Source organism: Hydractinia symbiolongicarpus, chromosome 10 (assembly GCF_029227915.1).
Source record: "Hydractinia symbiolongicarpus strain clone_291-10 chromosome 10, HSymV2.1, whole genome shotgun sequence".
Taxonomy (NCBI): domain Eukaryota; kingdom Metazoa; phylum Cnidaria; class Hydrozoa; order Anthoathecata; family Hydractiniidae; genus Hydractinia; species Hydractinia symbiolongicarpus.
In genome coordinates this window covers 10,342,329-10,360,369 of record NC_079884.1, presented here as the reverse complement: position 1 = coordinate 10,360,369, position 18,041 = coordinate 10,342,329, and the positions used below count along the sequence as shown (strand labels likewise).

Sequence of the window (18,041 nt, the reverse complement as noted above, 5' to 3'; positions counted from 1 at the left end):
CAGCTGGACCTTGCTTTTTCTTTGGTAGTTCTGTAAACATCTGCCAGATCTCCAAATCGTTCTTCCAACTGCTATAGTCATCATCCTCTTTAAACGCTGGTGGAGCCTTCAATGTTGTTGTTGCCATTGTTCACAAACCACTTCACCAATTGGTTTGCACACACACGTGTCAACAAATAGCCAACAAAAGGGAAAGTTATCTCTCTTACCTCAAGGAACACATCCGGGTGTGTGCCCTCAATTGCTTTCTTTCAACTCAAATGTCACTCGCACAATGATCATAAATACCAGGCCAGTTGATCTGTACCTTTTAACTCTGCTACCATTGTTAAATGATTCTTACCTTGATGAGGTAACTTGAAGGCTTCACCAGTCTCTAATACTATTGTATTGGTTACTGAAAGATAACAACAGGATTAACACAAATCGCAATATCAACATTGATCACTTAGAAAATGCTGTCTATACAAATTGCACCCTTAGAAAAATGCTGTCTATACAAACTGCACACTTAGAAAATGCTATCTACGTAAATTGATCACTTGGCAAAATGCTATTTATGCAAATTGATCACTTAGCAAAATGCTATTTATGCAAATTTAGAAATATAAATATTGTACAAGGGACGCTATGCTTGCTCATGAAGCAGTTCAGAGAAGCCGTTCGTCAAAGAGATTGGGCAATGCCGCATTATATTGCAAGACAGGGTAAGTTTTTTGTGTTGTCAATTAATCTTCAATCATCACCAATAATGTTCTCACTGTAATTTTTCATGGCAGCCTGAATGGTGGAAAAATTCACCTAGGGAATTTTTTTAAGTAACTAAAAGAATAGGTGATTACAATTTTTATTGAAAGTACGTTATATTACCCTTAAAGTATGTAAAAGTGAAACGTGTTAATTTATATATATTTCTTATTTTTAGATGTGGTTTTTTTGGTAATCCAACCTGGGAAGGTTACTGTTCAAAGTGTTATAAAGAAGTTTGCTTAAAAAATCGTCACTGTGAATCGTCATTAAGTTCAGATGATTTTTTATCTGCTCCTATTCCTGAATCTGGTAAATAATTTTTTATTTTCTTTTTCAAGATCATATGTATTTTTGATCACTATGCCCAGTAATTTTTTATGATTGAACATCATAAAATTAAAGGTGAAGGAAAAGTCAAAAACTTAAATTTGGAGTATTTCAACCCAGGTGATCAGATTGGCATGAATAAAAAATGTTTATATTAAAAAACTTTAGAATATAGTTCTTTCTGTTATTGAAGCTAAAAAATATTTATTAATTATGAGCGAGTATAAAGTTGTGGCCAAAATTTTAAAACAGGTAAAAATATTGATTAAAATTGTTAGAGATTTTATTTGAATTAAGAATTTTCCCTATTGGTAATAAATTGCCAACGTCAAATTTTGTTTCATTAAATTGCATTTATAATCCTGGTTTCTAATAATATTATTATGATAGAAATATCTTCACCCAATGTTTCATTTTGCGTGTGCAAAATACGTAACTATGTGATACAATCTATTTTTGTGCTACTTATTGTAGAGGTTTATTCAGTGACAGATGGCGCTGCAGCTAATTTAAAGTTTGATAAATTTGAAGAGAAAAAAAAGCAGAAACAAGAATCTAAAAGGTAACACTAATATATGGTGCTTTATTAAATCAGAAAAACTTGTTATTTGTTGGAAAGCTCGTACGTAAAGAAAACATAAAATGTTTTTAGCTGCATGTAAAAATACACAGGCTTGGGGCATTTTTTGAAACATTTAAAATGACTTTTAAATTACTTTAATCTCAGTCTAATTTTATGAAAAACTGTGGTTATATTAATTTATTTATTTATTTTTGATTGCACCTTGATTTTTTTTCGGCAAATTTTAGATAATAATAGAAAAAACAATTAGCAAATTTTTTTCCTTCAAACATTAATTTCTTTTTAACCAATTCAAAATTATGTACATTGATCTAATCTCTGACTTTTGTACTGTCTGTAAAGTTCAAGGACATGAAAAACATCGATCTTAAATATATATATGTAGATTCTTGTGTATTTGTCTTTTTTTGTTGCAATTTAATGTACGAAAAATTCAACTTTCAGGGAGAGCGTAAAGAAATTTTTTAAAAAGAATCCAAAACCAGACACGTCACCCTCCTACTCTGTACATTCTCGAAAAGTTAATTTTGAAGGTACAATGATTTTTTTACTTTACTCTTTATTTTTTCTTAACGATTTTTCTCAATAACATCTTGTAAATTTTATTTAGCAGCGAAAGCTGAAATAAAATCAACCTCGAGAGATTTTGTTGATTTTTTGAAAACATTAAAACGACCGGCATCAAAGGATATCAAAGAAAGATGCAAAAGGTAACTATAAGTGCTGTTAATACTTAAGTACATGTTTCTTCTTCAATAACTGACTCCTGTGAGTCAACACTCTTCGGGTTTTTAAAAAATTTCTAGATTTTATGTCAGCTTTCTTTATCTCCCACCACTCTTAATTAGGCACTCCTTGAGTTGATATTCTTCCTTATTGCCTGAATCAGTGGTACAGTGTATGATTAAATGCCAATCTTGTAAAATATGTGAAACCATATAGGGAAGTTCTTGTCTCAGCCATTTATCTACAGAGCTTAAAAAAGACTATCCCTCATGTTTCCGTAAATTGTATTGTCAACAAAATGTGCACTTAGAAATAACTTGCTACAGTGCTAATTCTTTGCAGTGCAATTTTCATTTCATTAAATTTATTAAGGTCAAAAATACACACATAAACTTACACATTGATGTTACAACATGGCAGGGTCACAAGGGTTGACTTTGTGGTGAAATTTCTAGTTTTAAAAATTTTGACTTTCAACACTAAAAAAAATTTTAAAACTATTACACAATGAAGTATGTATTGCATAATCTGTTTTTTTAAGATTTTTTATGAGTCCTCACTACTTCAAACTCTGAGACTGGTTGAGTTGTACAACAAACGTTTGATATGTAAAAAAAATTTTCTCACTTCACAGAAATGATGCACAACTATGTTTTATGTCATAGCTTCATCATTCGAATTCTTCAAAATTCAAAATTGACAGTTGATCAGCAAAGCGAGCTGGTTCAAGATTTTTATACTGTAAGTACCACAATATTTAATATTATATCTTCATTAGTACTTCAGGATTAGCTGACTGAATTTGGAATGTCAATTGTGGATAATTGCTAAGTATTACAATTTTATTTTTATTTTTACAGAAAATAGCAACTCACATTCAATCTCATCCATCGTTTAAAGACATGTCTGCTGATCAAATGGAAGCAATGATGGATGGAATCGAAAAATATATTATGACACACATTTATAAAGCGTATGTTATACATTGATCTTCTTCTCTATAATAATACGGAGCTTCTGTCTGTCACAGACAGACAGACAGACAGACAGACAGACAGACAGACAGACAGACAGACAGACAGACAGACACTTGCAAAGTGGATTACATTCTTCAAAATTTTCTTTACTAACATCACCTATAAAGTTGTTCTGTAATTTAACAAACTCTAATGTTAAAATAATATTGACGTCAAAGGAAAGTATATTAACATTAGTGAAGCCATTTCAGTGTATTTAAAACTTTGAGGCTAAAGAAATTGTAAACGAGGTGGTGATGTCAGTCTTTTTTTACCGCGTGGGTAACTAAGGACCACCTGGGACCAATTTGTGTAAGTTACCCAAACCTCGGTCTCCGAATCCATTCCGGAATGGACTTGTTTATGACGTCATCAAAAACCCTTTAAGCTTTAATATCTCTGCACCGTTTGTCAAAGATACATGAACCTATACATTTTCCTGATCAGTGTTTCAAGATCTATACGATGAAGGCAGCGGGTATACGAATTTTTAAAAAGAAAAATTTCGTATTTTGGCAGGTCCTTGCTGACGTCAGCAAAATTTTTAAACCGTTATATCTCCTTAGGCATTCATCAAAATCTTTTAAACCCAAATTGTTTTTATAGTTATGTTCCACATTTGTTACTCATATTTTTATTAGTAGTGTTATTATTGCTGCGCACACTTTCAGCTTGTCTTGTAGCAGACGATTGGTATTTTTCTACACACAAGTGTATGGTTAGGCCACTCACTACGTCCTATAATTTCCCTAAAAATATTTTATGAGGAAATAGTTTTTTGATTATTTTATTCTAATGACAATTTTTCAAACTTTTTTACAAAACGATTCAAAGTTTTGATTAAATTTTCTACCAATGTGTTGTTTTTACTGTACAAATGCTTAACCCTATTCGGTCCGGGGGGGGGGGGGGGGGGGGGGGCATTCTGCCATCCAGTTTTAGAACACCTGCATACTAGATACAAAAAAAATTACTTGACTTCACTTTTTCTTATAGCGTGTTTTGCCATCCTTCTGCTGATGATGAGAGGAAAGATATCAACTTGCAAAAGAGAATTCGAAGTTTTAATTGGATAACAAACGACCAATTAGAAGTCAACATCAACACGGATAATAAAGAAGTTGAAAATCTAATTGGTCAAGCACAACAAGGTACGGCTATTAGAGTTGATTTCATATCCTTTTTTTAATCCAATGAGTGTAAATAAAATATTGCATCCAGAAATGTTTCTTTAGAACTGGTTGAGATAAACACGAAGAGAGCTCCTCAAGATAAATTGTCATGTGTCGTCAAATGTAGCACGTCTATTTTTCGTATCTTTTCTTTTCTTTTTATCAAAACATGTTGGTCATTGTCAGAAAGTTGGTTTGTTTATTGTTGTATAAATGTTGAAGTTTCATTTTTTTATTTGATAAGAATTCTTTAAAATCTTGATACACCTCAAATTTTTATTGAAGATATAGAAACGGTTTGAATTCGTTAGGATAGGATATTTTTTATTCTCTATTTTTTTTTTTTTTTTATAGTATACTTTTATTGTGTTTATCGCGTACTTGCTTTTACACGCCAAACGGACATCGCCTTGCACAAATAATTTTGTCTAGGAGATAAACATAAATCTGTGAAATGTAAGGGGCAGGAGAAAATTCCTAATTTGCTTAATATTGTTTCTAAAAATTGTCTGTCCAGCCTAATGATCTATGGAGAATTTATCCTAATTCATTCATTTTTTATTACCACCTGATATAGTTCTTTATAGGACACTACAAGAACTTAACAACTTTCAGAATGTCATCAGTAGTACCGCATTTCTATATGAACATCTCTCAACATGTTTTCTTTAACTGTCCAAATTGTAGGTATGTTACAACTGACCAATAATGAACTGATTGCAAGTGCGGATGATTTTCTACCTGCTCTTATCTACATTGTGTTACAATCTAACCCTCCTCTCCTACACTCCAACATACAGTAAGTGGCAAAAGTTCTCTTTTATCCCCTTATGTAGCTATGTTTTTTTTCATAGTGCTTTAGTGTATTCACGATTTAGTTATATAGACTTTCTATTCTTGAATCATTTAAAAAGTCGACAAGTTTGTGATTGATTTTCCTCACCAGAAGAAGATTGTGAGAATTAAATAAAATGTTTTCAACCTTGTTTCCATTTTGTATCAGAAGAACATTACAGTTGTAGCGTTATATTTTTTAAAAATAAGCATACCGTAAGCATATTTTGATCCTAAAAATGAAAGTTTTGTTGAGTATACTCCAGGAAAAACTGTTTTCAAATTTTAGTATCCTTATAAAAAGCGTGTACAGTTACATCAAACTTTAGGTTTTGTTGCATAACAACTAAGAATCGACCTTGCTCTCTTAAGACATCAAGCCAAGGCTTTATCTTATGAGATCTAATATTGTATTGTTCTGCTTTTGATGTAGAATTAGCGTCAGGTGTTTGCTCATTTAAATCTTCAAGGTAAAATGATTCATACATACTCATGCTCTTAGTTCTGATTGTACAACTTTTAATCATTTTCTTTTTATTGTTGCTTATGCTAGCCATTTTTTCATATTATGGAGGTTTGGATATGTTATGGCGACCTTCGGAAACACTAAGCATCGTGTGAGTATTCACAGACTACTTGTTTTTACATTTCTTTTCTAGATATATCACACGGTTTTGCAATCCAAACAAACTGATGGCTGGTGAAGGAGGGTATTACTTTACAAATCTGGTAAATACTTTTCTGTATGGCTTGTTTCACTTATATTTGATAAAAAAAGGTAAATGAGATATAAAAATTATGTTCTCGTGTAAAACAAATGTTTAAATCATTTAAATAGCTACTTTTGTTTATGATTGACATAAAAAAAGTGATTCTCACGCATAGATTCAGGCTCAATTCAAATGCGAAGCTTCTACCGCTCCCTGCACCCGTTTTTTTCTTGCGTTCACAAGTGACAAAAACCTACATCTGTCTTCAACATTGACTACAAATCCGCTGACTACAAATGTTTCATATATATTTTTTAGTGTTGCGCAGTTTCGTTTATTCGTGAAAACCTAGATGCGCAATCACTGAATATTTCTGAAGACGAATTTAATAGGTAAATTTCATTGATTCGTTGATTGATTGGTTATCGATTGATTGATTAGTTATCAATTGATTATCGATTGATTGATTATCGATTGATTGGTTGATTGATTATCGATGGATTTATTGATTGATTGATTATCGATTGATTGATTAGTTATCGATTGATTGATTATTTAACGATTGATTGATTGATTGATTGATTGACAGTCTTTTTTTACACAACACAAGCTGGCTGTTAATAACACGTTGAAAATGTGGCAGGGTGGAATCTTTACCTGTAACCTCTTTATTCTTATAAGCCAAATACACTAACCGCCCTATCGTCGCTATTACACTGATTTAAAACATTTACATCATATTTCTGTAGTCTGTGTCTAATATTTATTAAACATATTTTTGTTAGTTACATGAAAGGTGAGAAACCAATTCGTACACCAAAAATTATCCCTCGAAAATATACAGTCACGTGTGACGGTTTGGAGGAGATGCAGGTAGGTGGATTTTATAACCAATCACGACGTCTAAAAGGTTTTATAGCCAATCACGACGTCTAAAGGGTTTTTATAACCAATCACGACGTCTAAAAGATTTTATAACCAATCACGACGTCTAAAAGGTTTTTATAACCAATCACGACGTCTGAAGGATTTTTCACGACGTCTAAAGGATTTTTATAACCAATCACGACGTCTTAAAGATGTTATAACCAATCACGACGTCTAAAGTAACTTAATCTATTTGTTTATGAACAACAAGTTGTCTTCATTTGTTTATTTATTTATACAGCGTAACTTAGAGGAGATTGCTCAACTGCGCGAATGTCAAGCTAAAACATTGGAAAAATGTCGAACAATGCGCAAAGAAATGAATGAATTTCGAGATGCATTTAAAAAACAGGTGGGATATATCATCTGCGGAATTATTTTGGCACTAATTTTTTTTTCTCTGTAATTTACCCTACGATATCGTGGTGAAACGTCTAAGTAATCTTTGCCTGATTCTCATTAGATAGGAGCTATTCTGCTTAACGAACACCACGAGAAAGGTTTCGAACATGTGCAATTATACATTGATCAAATCGAAAGTGAAAGCAGGCCGAAATTGATTGACATATAAAGTTGGTGTCCAACATGAAGGTTCATCAGACCAATGTGGGATGCCAAAAATCGTTACATTTTTAATGATCATGAGAGTAAACCAGAGCTTTGCTTTGGAACCAGTGCTTAAAACAGTTTGCTATAATTAGCTTGACAGTAAATCTTCGAAACTAACGAACGCGAAATTGTCATGACAAATGTCAGATAGATATTTAGCTTTTGAATGTGTTTTACAATTACTGATTTGATGTAGATAAATGAATTTGATGGATGTCCACTATTTGTAACTTTTATATTGTTGAAAACTAAATTATTCTCGTGTTGTTGTCGATAAAATTAACATTTTTTTTATTTTGTTGTGTTTACAAAACGTCCAACTGTGAATTTTGGTGGAAGGTGGAGTCAACAAAAAGAGATGCAGCAATTTTTATATTGACGTTTACTGGAACTTTTTTATGAAGTATTCTTAAGAGACCGTGGATTAATGTTTGGGGAAATGGTCATTTCGATGGCTATTTTTAAGTTGGTAAAGAGTCGCATGGCCAATACTTTTGAAATCTCGACTTTAACAGGCGTGTGGGTACACGAAGTCAATAATCCGCCAGTCGCAGCTTCTGCGATATATTCTGCAAAGGTTCGGATAATTGGACATTCTGACGTCAGCAAAAGTATTATTTGAGTTTTGAATGTTACCATAGAGATATTAGAGATATTACGAAATAACTTGTTTCGAGTGTCTGTGATGGTATTCTAAACTGCTTCTAGGTCTACGGTTTTTTAAATTTGACTATTTTTCTTAAAAAGTGTTGTTGTTTGTCAAAACCAACAACCCGGGTTGCTGGTTTTGAAAAAACTCTACTCTTAAAATTAAGGGTCAACTTTTTAGATCATCATTTTTCTTCTTAAACACACTGTATGTATTTCGTTGGTAGTTTTTTTTGATAAATTTTGTTGTACATTAGCTTCTAGAGTAATTATAATGTCTACTGGATGTTGTCCAATTGGTAGTGAACCTGCATTAGCAGCTGACTACACTCCGAAGGGGAACGAAGAAAATGTTGATGGGCTTACATGTTATGTGACTGGCTCTGGAGATAAAGCGATAGTAGTGTACTATGATGTATTTGGGTTTAACGGTGGTCGCATACGGTTGATCTGTGACCAACTTGCCGAGGCTGGTTTTTTTGTGGTTTTGCCGGATATTTACCATGGTGACGCATGGGTTGCAGGTAAACCAATGGACGGGCTTATGGAATGGCTAAAACATTTCCCATGGGAGACTATGATTAAAGATGACACCGCTAAAGTTTTAAATTTTATGGAAAGTAAAAGCGTGAAATATATTGGCTGTCTCGGTTTTTGCGCAGGCGCATGGGAGGTATTTCACTTGTGTCAAAATGAGAAGATAAAGTGCGGTGCATCAATGCATCCCAGCGTGCATATTGGTCAAGTCTTTGGAGATAATGTGGAAGAGCTAGCTGAGTCAGTAATATCACCTCAATTGTTATATCCAGCTGGTGCGGACTCTGACTTTTATAAAACGGGTGGTAGAGTGAATGAAATACTAAAACGAAAGTTTGGTGATGGTTTTGTTTTTAAAGAATTTTCCGAAATGAACCACGGGTGGGTAACTCGTGGAGATCTGTCGAAACCAGCTGTGGCGAGAGATGTGAAGCTAGCCATGGAGGGTGGTGTGGAATTTTTTAAAAAGCATCTTTAAACGTTTATAAAAAAATTGTTATATTTATTAATAATCTGTACGCGTTTGTTTGAACCGTGTAGAGTTCTTCATGTTTAGTAAATGTCTTATATTTTGTTAAACATAAAAAAGTCTCGCTGTAAACCATACGAATTATACAGTAAGTCTAGTTTGTTTTATACATAATTGTGTTATCCGAAATGATTTTCATTCCCCGCGGAATTTCTGACCCGATTTCAGTTATTCGGACTTTGGTTATTTGAAGCGATTTCAATCATTTATTTTCCTTTTCTGAAAAAATAATGCTTATCTTTCAAAATTTTAACGTTTACAAAATAAAGTTTCCGGAAAAGGCTTTTTTATACATTCCGTTTTGTATACATTTTATATGCATATTTAAAATAAATATTTTTTATTTCGCTTTTTATTTTACCCACCCTAATTTTAAAACACTTTCCCAACCTCGTACCCAGAGTAATTTTTCGCCACTTTGATATCCGGTTTATCGCGTATAGACTTTTCGATTGATCATTTTGCAAACATTTAGCTGAATTAGACTATTTTATAGCTCGTAAATTCTACAATACACAAAACAAAATTTCTGTTTCAGCACAATTCACACTTTCTCCTTTTAGGTGTAATTAATAATTTTCGCAAATGATTTGCGCGAATGTGCAAAGGTCAGTACGCGCAAAAATTACTTCTAACAAGTACGTTTAGTTGATTCGTTTTTTAAATGCATTTGGTGGTCTTATTTCTTATTAATAAAATTCCAGTACTTTTCTTACCTTCGTATGGACTATATGATCTACAAAAACTTAGAGGACCATTTCAGCTAGTTAAAAAATATCAAAATTTGACACCTTGAACATAATTGAAATTAAGCGCTCCTCCTGTGTCACTAAATCGCATGAAGCAAAATAAGTTCTTAAATTTTTGGTCAACAATTTCGCCGCTAATAACTTCCAACAAGGCAAAACGACCTGGGAACGAGGTTGTACTCTATGTTTTTTAGATTGTGAACAATAAAAACTGGACTTCAATCTCGTCCCCAAAGCTTCTTTTTCCCTTTCTGAGCTTCTTCTTCCTTTTCTGATATGCGTTCTTTTGCTCAGCCACATATCAGAAAGCGAAAAAGAAGCCCTAGGAACGAGATTGCCTAAACTTGTCCCTAAACCCCGTTTCTTAATGTCATTAGCTGTGAAGATTCGTCGGTATTTTTTTACTATTAACAAAAATTTAAAGGGATTATGTGTCACTCCAGATTTTATTATGCAAAGTTTTATTCGAAAAAATTGAACACATATAGTGGCGATGACATTTTGTGACATCGAAGTCGACCTTTTCCCATGAATCAGTAAATGGGCCTTCTATTTAAATGATCGCATTACGTGACTTAAAAAAGTTGATGTCACAGAAAAAAACCCTGCTTTGTTTATCTGACTGTAAATCAAGACGTGTTCATTTTAATTTAGTTCTTTTTAATGTGTTATTTCTGAATTATCTAAGTAGCACGAATTGTAAAACGACTTTTTAAAAAAAAACATTTTTTTTAGTTTGAACTTAATTTGTTTTAAGAATTCTAATTTTCTTCATCAGGTTACAAGGTTTTGAACTTTGGATAAATATAATACTAAAAATCATAAGTCTAAAAGTTATACTTAGCGTTAATTACAAAAATTAACAAAATATTAGAAGTTGAAAAAAAAAACCGACAAGATATATCCATTTTTATATGTTCGTAAACTTTCGCCTGTGGTGTCTCTTCCTCCTAAGAAAGAGTCTTTGTTTTACCTTTTTTAGAAAAGCTTTCTTCACAAATTAGAACACGTTTGCATCGCTTGTTTGAGCAGTGCCTTATTGTGATGTTAAACTTTATATTTTCTTCCAAGAGGAAAGCTTAGTAGCTGTTTTGCCTTTAAGGGACAGAATACCCAAATCATTACGCTCCGGACTCGTTTACTGTTTTAAGTGTAGTGGCTTCAACGCCACATATTATGGCAAAACTTAACTCCATTTTAAAGTCTGTATGTCTGGGCACCTGGGTATTTTTGCACGTATAAGTAAGCGCGTTAAACTTAGTCCTCAGTCCACTACTGTTCTTGAAATTTGATGTTTTGAAATGACTCTCCAGCATCGTTTTACAACTTCTAATGAGTCTAATGACTTAAAACTCACTCTGATGGAGAGTTTATTAATTGAGCGTGACCGTCCTATTTTTACCAAGATTGATAGTTTTATTATTACATTTTTTAATCTATCATTGCATTTACTTATCTCGTTCTGCTGAGAAAAAATATAAAAATGGAATGTCATAGATCTTTTCGCTTTCTTTAAATATTTCTACAAACTGCTCTACCAACTAAAGTATTAGATATCTTTAAAAAAACATTTAAATTATGCTAGAGAAAGATGAGAGAAAAGAGAATATAACAAAGGAATAAGCAGGTAAGAAGAGAGAAACCTCAATGAAAAGTACTGCAAAAAACTCAGCTAAAATAGTATTTTTTAAAGTTGATAAATATCTCTCCAACAACAGGAAAATAAATTTTCTTGTGCAACTTGTAAAGCTAGCTATAACAAGCTAACGAGAACTACTATTCCATTTTAGATAAGCCTCTTAAAAATAGCAACTGAAACTTAAGGTAGGTTTGTATAAAGGATGGGAGAAACTTTAACTGTTTAATCAACATTTTATTATTTCTTTTTCATGTTTTTCTTAATTTTTCCTTCTTTTTGTCTTACTTGTTTATTCCCTTGTTTTATTCTCTTTTCTCTCATCTTCACCTAGTGTAACTAAAATGTGATTTTAACATTATCTAATACTTTAAATGATGACAATTAAAATTGTCGAAACATGCCGTTCAAATTAAAAACGTGTTTATTTTTAAAATTAAATGTGTTATTATAAAAGTGTTATTTATACAAAAAACATTATTAAATCCTGTGTCCGCAGAATACAACAATACAGTGGAATGTGAGATCACATAAAGCTATTTTTTTGAAAACGAAAAAAGCATCCATAAAAACATACAAGGTTAGAAAGTAAAGATGACAGATTCTTTGGAAAAATTGCAAATCGATGAAGATGGGACTAGAGGTAGCATATTGTATTTTTTTGTCACTAAGCTTTGACAATAAAAAGATAGATAATGTGTGGAGTTCTCAAATAGGTCAATTCTTAATGCAAGTGGAAATATGTCAAGCACTGTCCATTAATAACAGTGGATACAGGAATTTTGCACCGGTCCAAACTACCACACCGGACAGCAATTTAGGAATTACGAACAGAGAAAAGAGTATTTATTCTTGCGATGCAAACTCAATAGAGAAAGTTCCCATAACGAGATATTTAGTAAGTAAGTAACGGGAAGATTTAATGTCCTTGTTTATTCTATCCTAATAATTGGTTCCTTCTCCTCTCCGTGTGTAACTATGTCTGCTAGAGATGCGTAAAACATTGCTCTGACTTCCTTGCTTGCCACACAAGCCAGTTAGCGGTCAGTAGACGGCACCAAATGTGCTGACAACATTACATTTTAAGTGCGCCGGCGTAGGGACCCGAACCTGAAACTTTATGATTATAAGTCGAATGTGCTACCACTACACTACAGATCCTCACACTCTTTTTAGATGTCAGACATACTCTTAGTTATCAGGAAGCAATCATAACTTCAATTGGAAATTTCGGACGCACTCAATTCATTATTCTAGTGGCTGTATCGCTAACGAGAGTTTTTGGGGCATGGAGCATGATTATGATGAGTTTCGCTGGCGCGCAACCTGATTGGTGGACTGAAAGCACCGTCTTTAATGAAACGAGTATTCCACTTTGTCCCTTGTACAAAATTAAACACTGTTTATACCTTTTCATCTTTTATATATCTTAGTCGAGACACTAAGTCTGCAAAATTATTACCCTCCGTCATCTACAACTACCTTTTGCCAATAGTAATTTAGCCTGAGAAAACCATGTTTTCTATTTTCTCTTTTTCTGGTTCACGATATTTCATTTCAGGTAACATATCCTATACCATAAGAAAGACAAAAACATGTCCAGAGTTTGGGAACGAAACAATCGTATTTGACGATAACATATACACAATTGTTAGTGAGGTAAGCATCCTCGTCCCCAGGCTTATTGCCTGATATCGTTGGCGCTTTATTGACGGCTAACTTTGCCGACGGCCTCGATGTCGAAAGACAATAACATCTGGCAATGAGGTTATGAGGGAAGGCTATTAAAGAAATTACCAGCTTGTCTTGGTGTTGCCCAACACTTCGATTTGTAATTCACCAATTATGTAGAGAAACGAAGGTATAATTCTATAACTCTTCTATAACTCTTTTCGTCAGTGGAGTTTGGTGTGTTCAAGAGACTGGATACCAACAGCAATTACGACAATACAAATGGTTGGTGTTTTATTTGGAGCTGCAGTGATTGGTCAATTAGGTAAGTTCGCAACTTTGATCCCAATGCCTCTTGTTTCTTTCGTCTTTGTGTGAAAGCAGACTCCCCAGTGAAAAGAGTGTTATTTGTTAGTACTCTATGTTAGTGGTCCTGTTTTTTGCTTTTCGATTTTGGATATATTTATTGTTTTTATAGGCGATTGGATTGGTCGTAAAAGAGCTCTTCTTTTTGCATATACTTTCGTTCTTTGTTTTATCCTTCTTCTTGGTTTATCTGTGAACTGGCAAATGATGGCGGTTGCTGCATTTTTCTTAGGGTTTTCATTAGGAGGTAATATATGACTCAATTTAGTTTTTGGTGATGAATTTGAATTGACAACCCACAGTGGTTGCATCTGTGCGGTAGCGACTCTCTTTTTTATTTTTTTTAAACGACAAACTTCAGTGTTTGAAAGCACTTTTTTTTATCAGATCAAATGATTTTCCTGTAAGTCACAACTAAAATTCTCTAAACCGTTTTGCAGTCCTCTTTCAAGGAGTATTGGTATTGGCTAGGAAATTTAGATCAAAATCCAGAAGCTGGTCCAGCATCTATCACGAAGCATGCATATTGACATTCTACGAAGGGGAGATATAAGTCGGAGGCGGGTTTGGCAGTTTTCATAAAAATTAAGCTTTTTTTCCGAAATGAGATTCCTGCCAATCCGCCAAACTTTTATTACAAATAATCTTCTTTCCTGTCAGAATCTCCATTGAGGTAAGCCTTCTTTGGAGAGAAGGGAAATCCTTAACAATACTAATTTTAATGCTAAAATCATACTACTCTCATACTTTCATTTATTCAGGTTATCTTTCAGTGATTGGCGTTTATATATATGAATTCGTTGGAACAGAATGGAGAACATCTATCAATGTTGTACCAGGCTGGGAAGTTGGCGTAATCTTATTTGGAGCCATGTTTAAGTTGCTACCAAACTGGCGCCATCTTTGTTATGCTACGACCGCACTAGGTAGCCCGGTTGTGTTGTTATTTTGGTGAGTGCGGATGTTTTTAATTCACTTTTTCATATAGCATTTACTCATGTTGTACCTATTTTTTGAATTTACGCATCATGCCATATTTTTTAAATATCTTTCTATCCTCCTAGCAAATATTAAATTTTGTTTCAAATATTACGTTTTTACGTTACCTCTGGTAATTATACTTTTGTAAATAACACTGTGTTGGTATTGGATTTTGGTAAGAAAAGACATACCCTTTTTAGACTTTGTTTTTACTTAAAAATTTCAGACACTCAAGAGAAGTCATTGACTAGTGAAATTTTTACATCGAGCGACCTGTTTCTCTTTTAATTTCATGCACTACTAAAGGAGAAGCACCAGCAATTTTTTCTTTTAATGGCTCAGTAAAAAGTTTCTTTAACAGTGTTTCGGATGGAGTCAAAAGAATATGGGTAACATCTTTTGGTTTGACGAAAGGTAATTTTCAACACATTCGTAAAAATTTGTCAGGTCATTTTTACGTTATTCGCGAAAATCATACGAACAAATGTAAATTTTTTCGACCCATGAATATTAGTACCCCGGAAATTATTAGCATTGAGGTAATAACTCGCTATCCATTTTAGTTTTTCACCAGAAAGTGTCCGCTGGTATTTCACTCACAATAAAGTAAGAACAGGGAAAAAAGTATTGCGAAGAATAGCCCGAAGAAATGGAAAACCAGAACCAGATATGGACGCTATTGATAAAATTTTATCCAAAGACATGTTATCAACGAAGGAATCTATGCTAAAGTATAATTATGTGTCGTTGATACGAAACAGATCAACCAGATATAAAGCCTTTATACTTCACTTTATGTGGTGAGTTGCGTTTAACTGAGTTTCCTCGTATCGAAAAAATAGGGAGAGCTTGGGATCGAAGTTGGTACTACTTTAGAACTTTTATTATTTTTGCTTGTTTCCGTCCCCTTAATTTTTCTGCAGAAAATGCCGAAGTTGCTGAGAAGTTGTGATGCAGTTGAAGTTGTGTTGAATGCTATACGACCAACAAACTAATCTTGGATATGCCTATAAATTTGATTGTAACTTCGTTCCCAGTATTTCTTCTGTATAATTTTAAACGATACGTAGGCTGGTCGTAAGCTCTCCTATCGTAGTGTTTAAAAAATTTATTTTCGTTATAACACCAATAAGTTCTTCTTCGAAAAATTTATTACAGGATGGGTGCATCGTTTACCTACTATGGTCTCACGTTGGGTGTGGGCGAACTTTCTGGTGATATTTCTCTCAACATGGCTTTGATGGGACTCAGTGAAGCTTTTTGTGTGATGCTTGTATGGCCAGTATCAAAATGGTAACAATCGATTTTTGATATTGTTTTATTTAATTACTATTGTTTCTTCTTATTATTTTTTTTTATGAATAAAACACTTTGGGTGAATTTTAACTCATAGGGAAGAAAAAGTACAAACATCAAAGCATAACATTTGCAAATACACGTGTCTTTTACAGAAAGCCTGTTACTTCAAATGTTCACTCTTTCTCTCTCTGTCCACTAATTAGAGGCGTTTTCTTTTTAAAAAGATATCCAGCTTCTAAGCATTTATCACATGAAAGGTGTGCACGGTATATAGAAAGCAGAGCTGATATTTTAGATAAAAAAAGAGGAAATTGTGATACCAAACATATATTCACTTATATACGTTGTTTTCTCTCAACTTTAGTTTAGCACGGAAGTATACAACAATCTTCTTCTTGGTAGCCACATCACTTGCATCGTTTGGCGTCACTATCGCTTACTTCGTCACCACGGAATATTTTGATATCTCTATGAATGTACTAGCTTTAGTTTCCAGACTCTTCTTAGCAGCGTCATGGAATGCTATTGTTGTATTTACAACTGAATCTTTCCCCACAGTGTTAAGGTGAGAATATTTTAGCAAACATTTCTTTTATAAGCAACATTTTATAAGTAACGTGAGGCTTTAATCCTTAATAAAACAAAGCAACTTGTAAGCCAACCTCGATCCCAGGACCAGTTGTTTCTTTTTGCAGATCGGACAAGCGCAGCGCCGATGGGAGACAAAATGCCCTGGGAACGATGTTGTTTGTAAGCAACAGCTATTCTGAATTGGGTAAAAGGAAAAAGGACAAACAACGAGGATTGTAATAGTTTCTGGGAAATACCTTACACTAAAACTCACGTAAGGTTCTCCGAAAAACGTGATTACAACAGAGGTTTTTGATTGGTGCACCAGTGCAACTGAGCTAGCAAACTAGTAAATAAAGTAGATAGTAAAGAAGCAACAAAAAGACAACTGTTGAGCCTGCAAAAGCTTAAGGAACATTGAGACTCACGCATAGTTTTGTGTAGCTTATAAAGAAAGTATGTAAGAAGTGCTAGTTTAAAAAAAACAAGTTTGTGAGGTAATACAATTTGTTTTTCAGGAGTAGCGCCCATGGCTTCGTAAATGTTGGCGCAAGGATTGGCGGTATAATGGCGCCACAGAACAAAACTCTTAGTAAAATATCTCGCCACTTGCCGTTTACAGTGAACGGTATATTGGCTTTGGTTAGTGCTTTCTTGTGCCTCTTTTTGGAAGACACCTATCACGCTGTTATGACGGATGAAATCGAAGAAGAAGAAAAACGGTGAGTTAAATAATGTTTGAAAACACTTTAATTTGAATGAACTACATGTAAAACAATATCATTAAAATGTGTTCCTCTGATTTTAAAAAATTACCTTAACTTTCGAGTCTGTGACTAAATTCGATCTCTTCCCCAGAGCTCTTTTATGCCTATTATATTTTGACACAATAGCCATAATATTGCGAAGCCCTCTCGTCAGAATAGCATTACGTGGAAGAACCCTGGGGACGAGGTTGACTATTTGTGAAAAGTGAAGCTTGCCCTATTTTTTTCAATGTTACAATTTATTAAAAATTACCTGTTGCGTGGTTATTAAACATCCACAGACCATATTTTCTTTCACCCTTCGGCAATTCTCTGTACGAAAGATTCATTTTTTAACAAGTTGTTCCCTTTCTTTTTAACACTGTTGAGAGCTGTACACCCACAGACCATATTTTTCCCGCCTTTCTTTTAAAGACTGTTGAGAGTAGCACAATATAATTTGAATTTTATATTTAGATCGGAGTTATTAACAACGAAAGTTTAAAATTAAAATGAATTACTTGTTCAAAAAAATTTTTTATACATTTTTATACTAATATTTGGTGTTTTTAGGGTATTGTTTTTAGGGAACTGTAATATTTTTAGAATTTTTATTGGGAATGTATTATTAGAAAAGAAAAAAGTGGAAAACATG

At 33.4% G+C, this 18,041-nt stretch overlaps 3 protein-coding genes across 4 annotated transcripts; all 3 read left to right on the top strand.

Annotated features, from left to right (window-relative positions):
- Positions 1–603: 603 nt before the first annotated feature.
- LOC130612047 (rab5 GDP/GTP exchange factor-like) lies at positions 604–7,933 on the top strand. Of its 2 annotated transcripts, none has more exons than XM_057433335.1 (15): positions 604–707; positions 926–1,059; positions 1,552–1,639; positions 2,105–2,193; positions 2,274–2,370; positions 3,052–3,127; positions 3,247–3,359; positions 4,399–4,553; positions 4,638–4,715; positions 5,262–5,373; positions 6,068–6,137; positions 6,437–6,510; positions 6,904–6,991; positions 7,287–7,397; positions 7,509–7,933. In XM_057433335.1, the coding sequence occupies exons 1-15, from the start codon at positions 631–633 to the stop codon at positions 7,614–7,616; spliced, it is 1,470 nt and encodes a 489-aa protein (XP_057289318.1). In that variant the 5' UTR covers positions 604–630; the 3' UTR covers positions 7,617–7,933. The 2 variants fall into 2 exon arrangements, with proteins under 2 accessions (XP_057289318.1, XP_057289317.1); XM_057433334.1 differs by having other exon boundaries at positions 2,271–2,370.
- Positions 7,934–8,075: 142 nt separating this feature from the next.
- LOC130612052 (uncharacterized) lies at positions 8,076–9,882 on the top strand. Its single transcript, XM_057433341.1, has one exon. The coding sequence runs from the start codon at positions 8,577–8,579 to the stop codon at positions 9,315–9,317; it is 741 nt and encodes a 246-aa protein (XP_057289324.1). The 5' UTR covers positions 8,076–8,576; the 3' UTR covers positions 9,318–9,882.
- Positions 9,883–12,191: 2,309 nt separating this feature from the next.
- LOC130612046 (solute carrier family 22 member 15-like) lies at positions 12,192–18,041 on the top strand. Its single transcript, XM_057433333.1, has 11 exons — positions 12,192–12,396; positions 12,930–13,118; positions 13,315–13,412; positions 13,653–13,749; positions 13,903–14,037; positions 14,552–14,741; positions 15,335–15,571; positions 15,930–16,064; positions 16,435–16,635; positions 17,159–17,362; positions 17,864–18,041. The coding sequence occupies exons 1-11, from the start codon at positions 12,348–12,350 to the stop codon at positions 17,889–17,891; spliced, it is 1,563 nt and encodes a 520-aa protein (XP_057289316.1). The 5' UTR covers positions 12,192–12,347; the 3' UTR covers positions 17,892–18,041.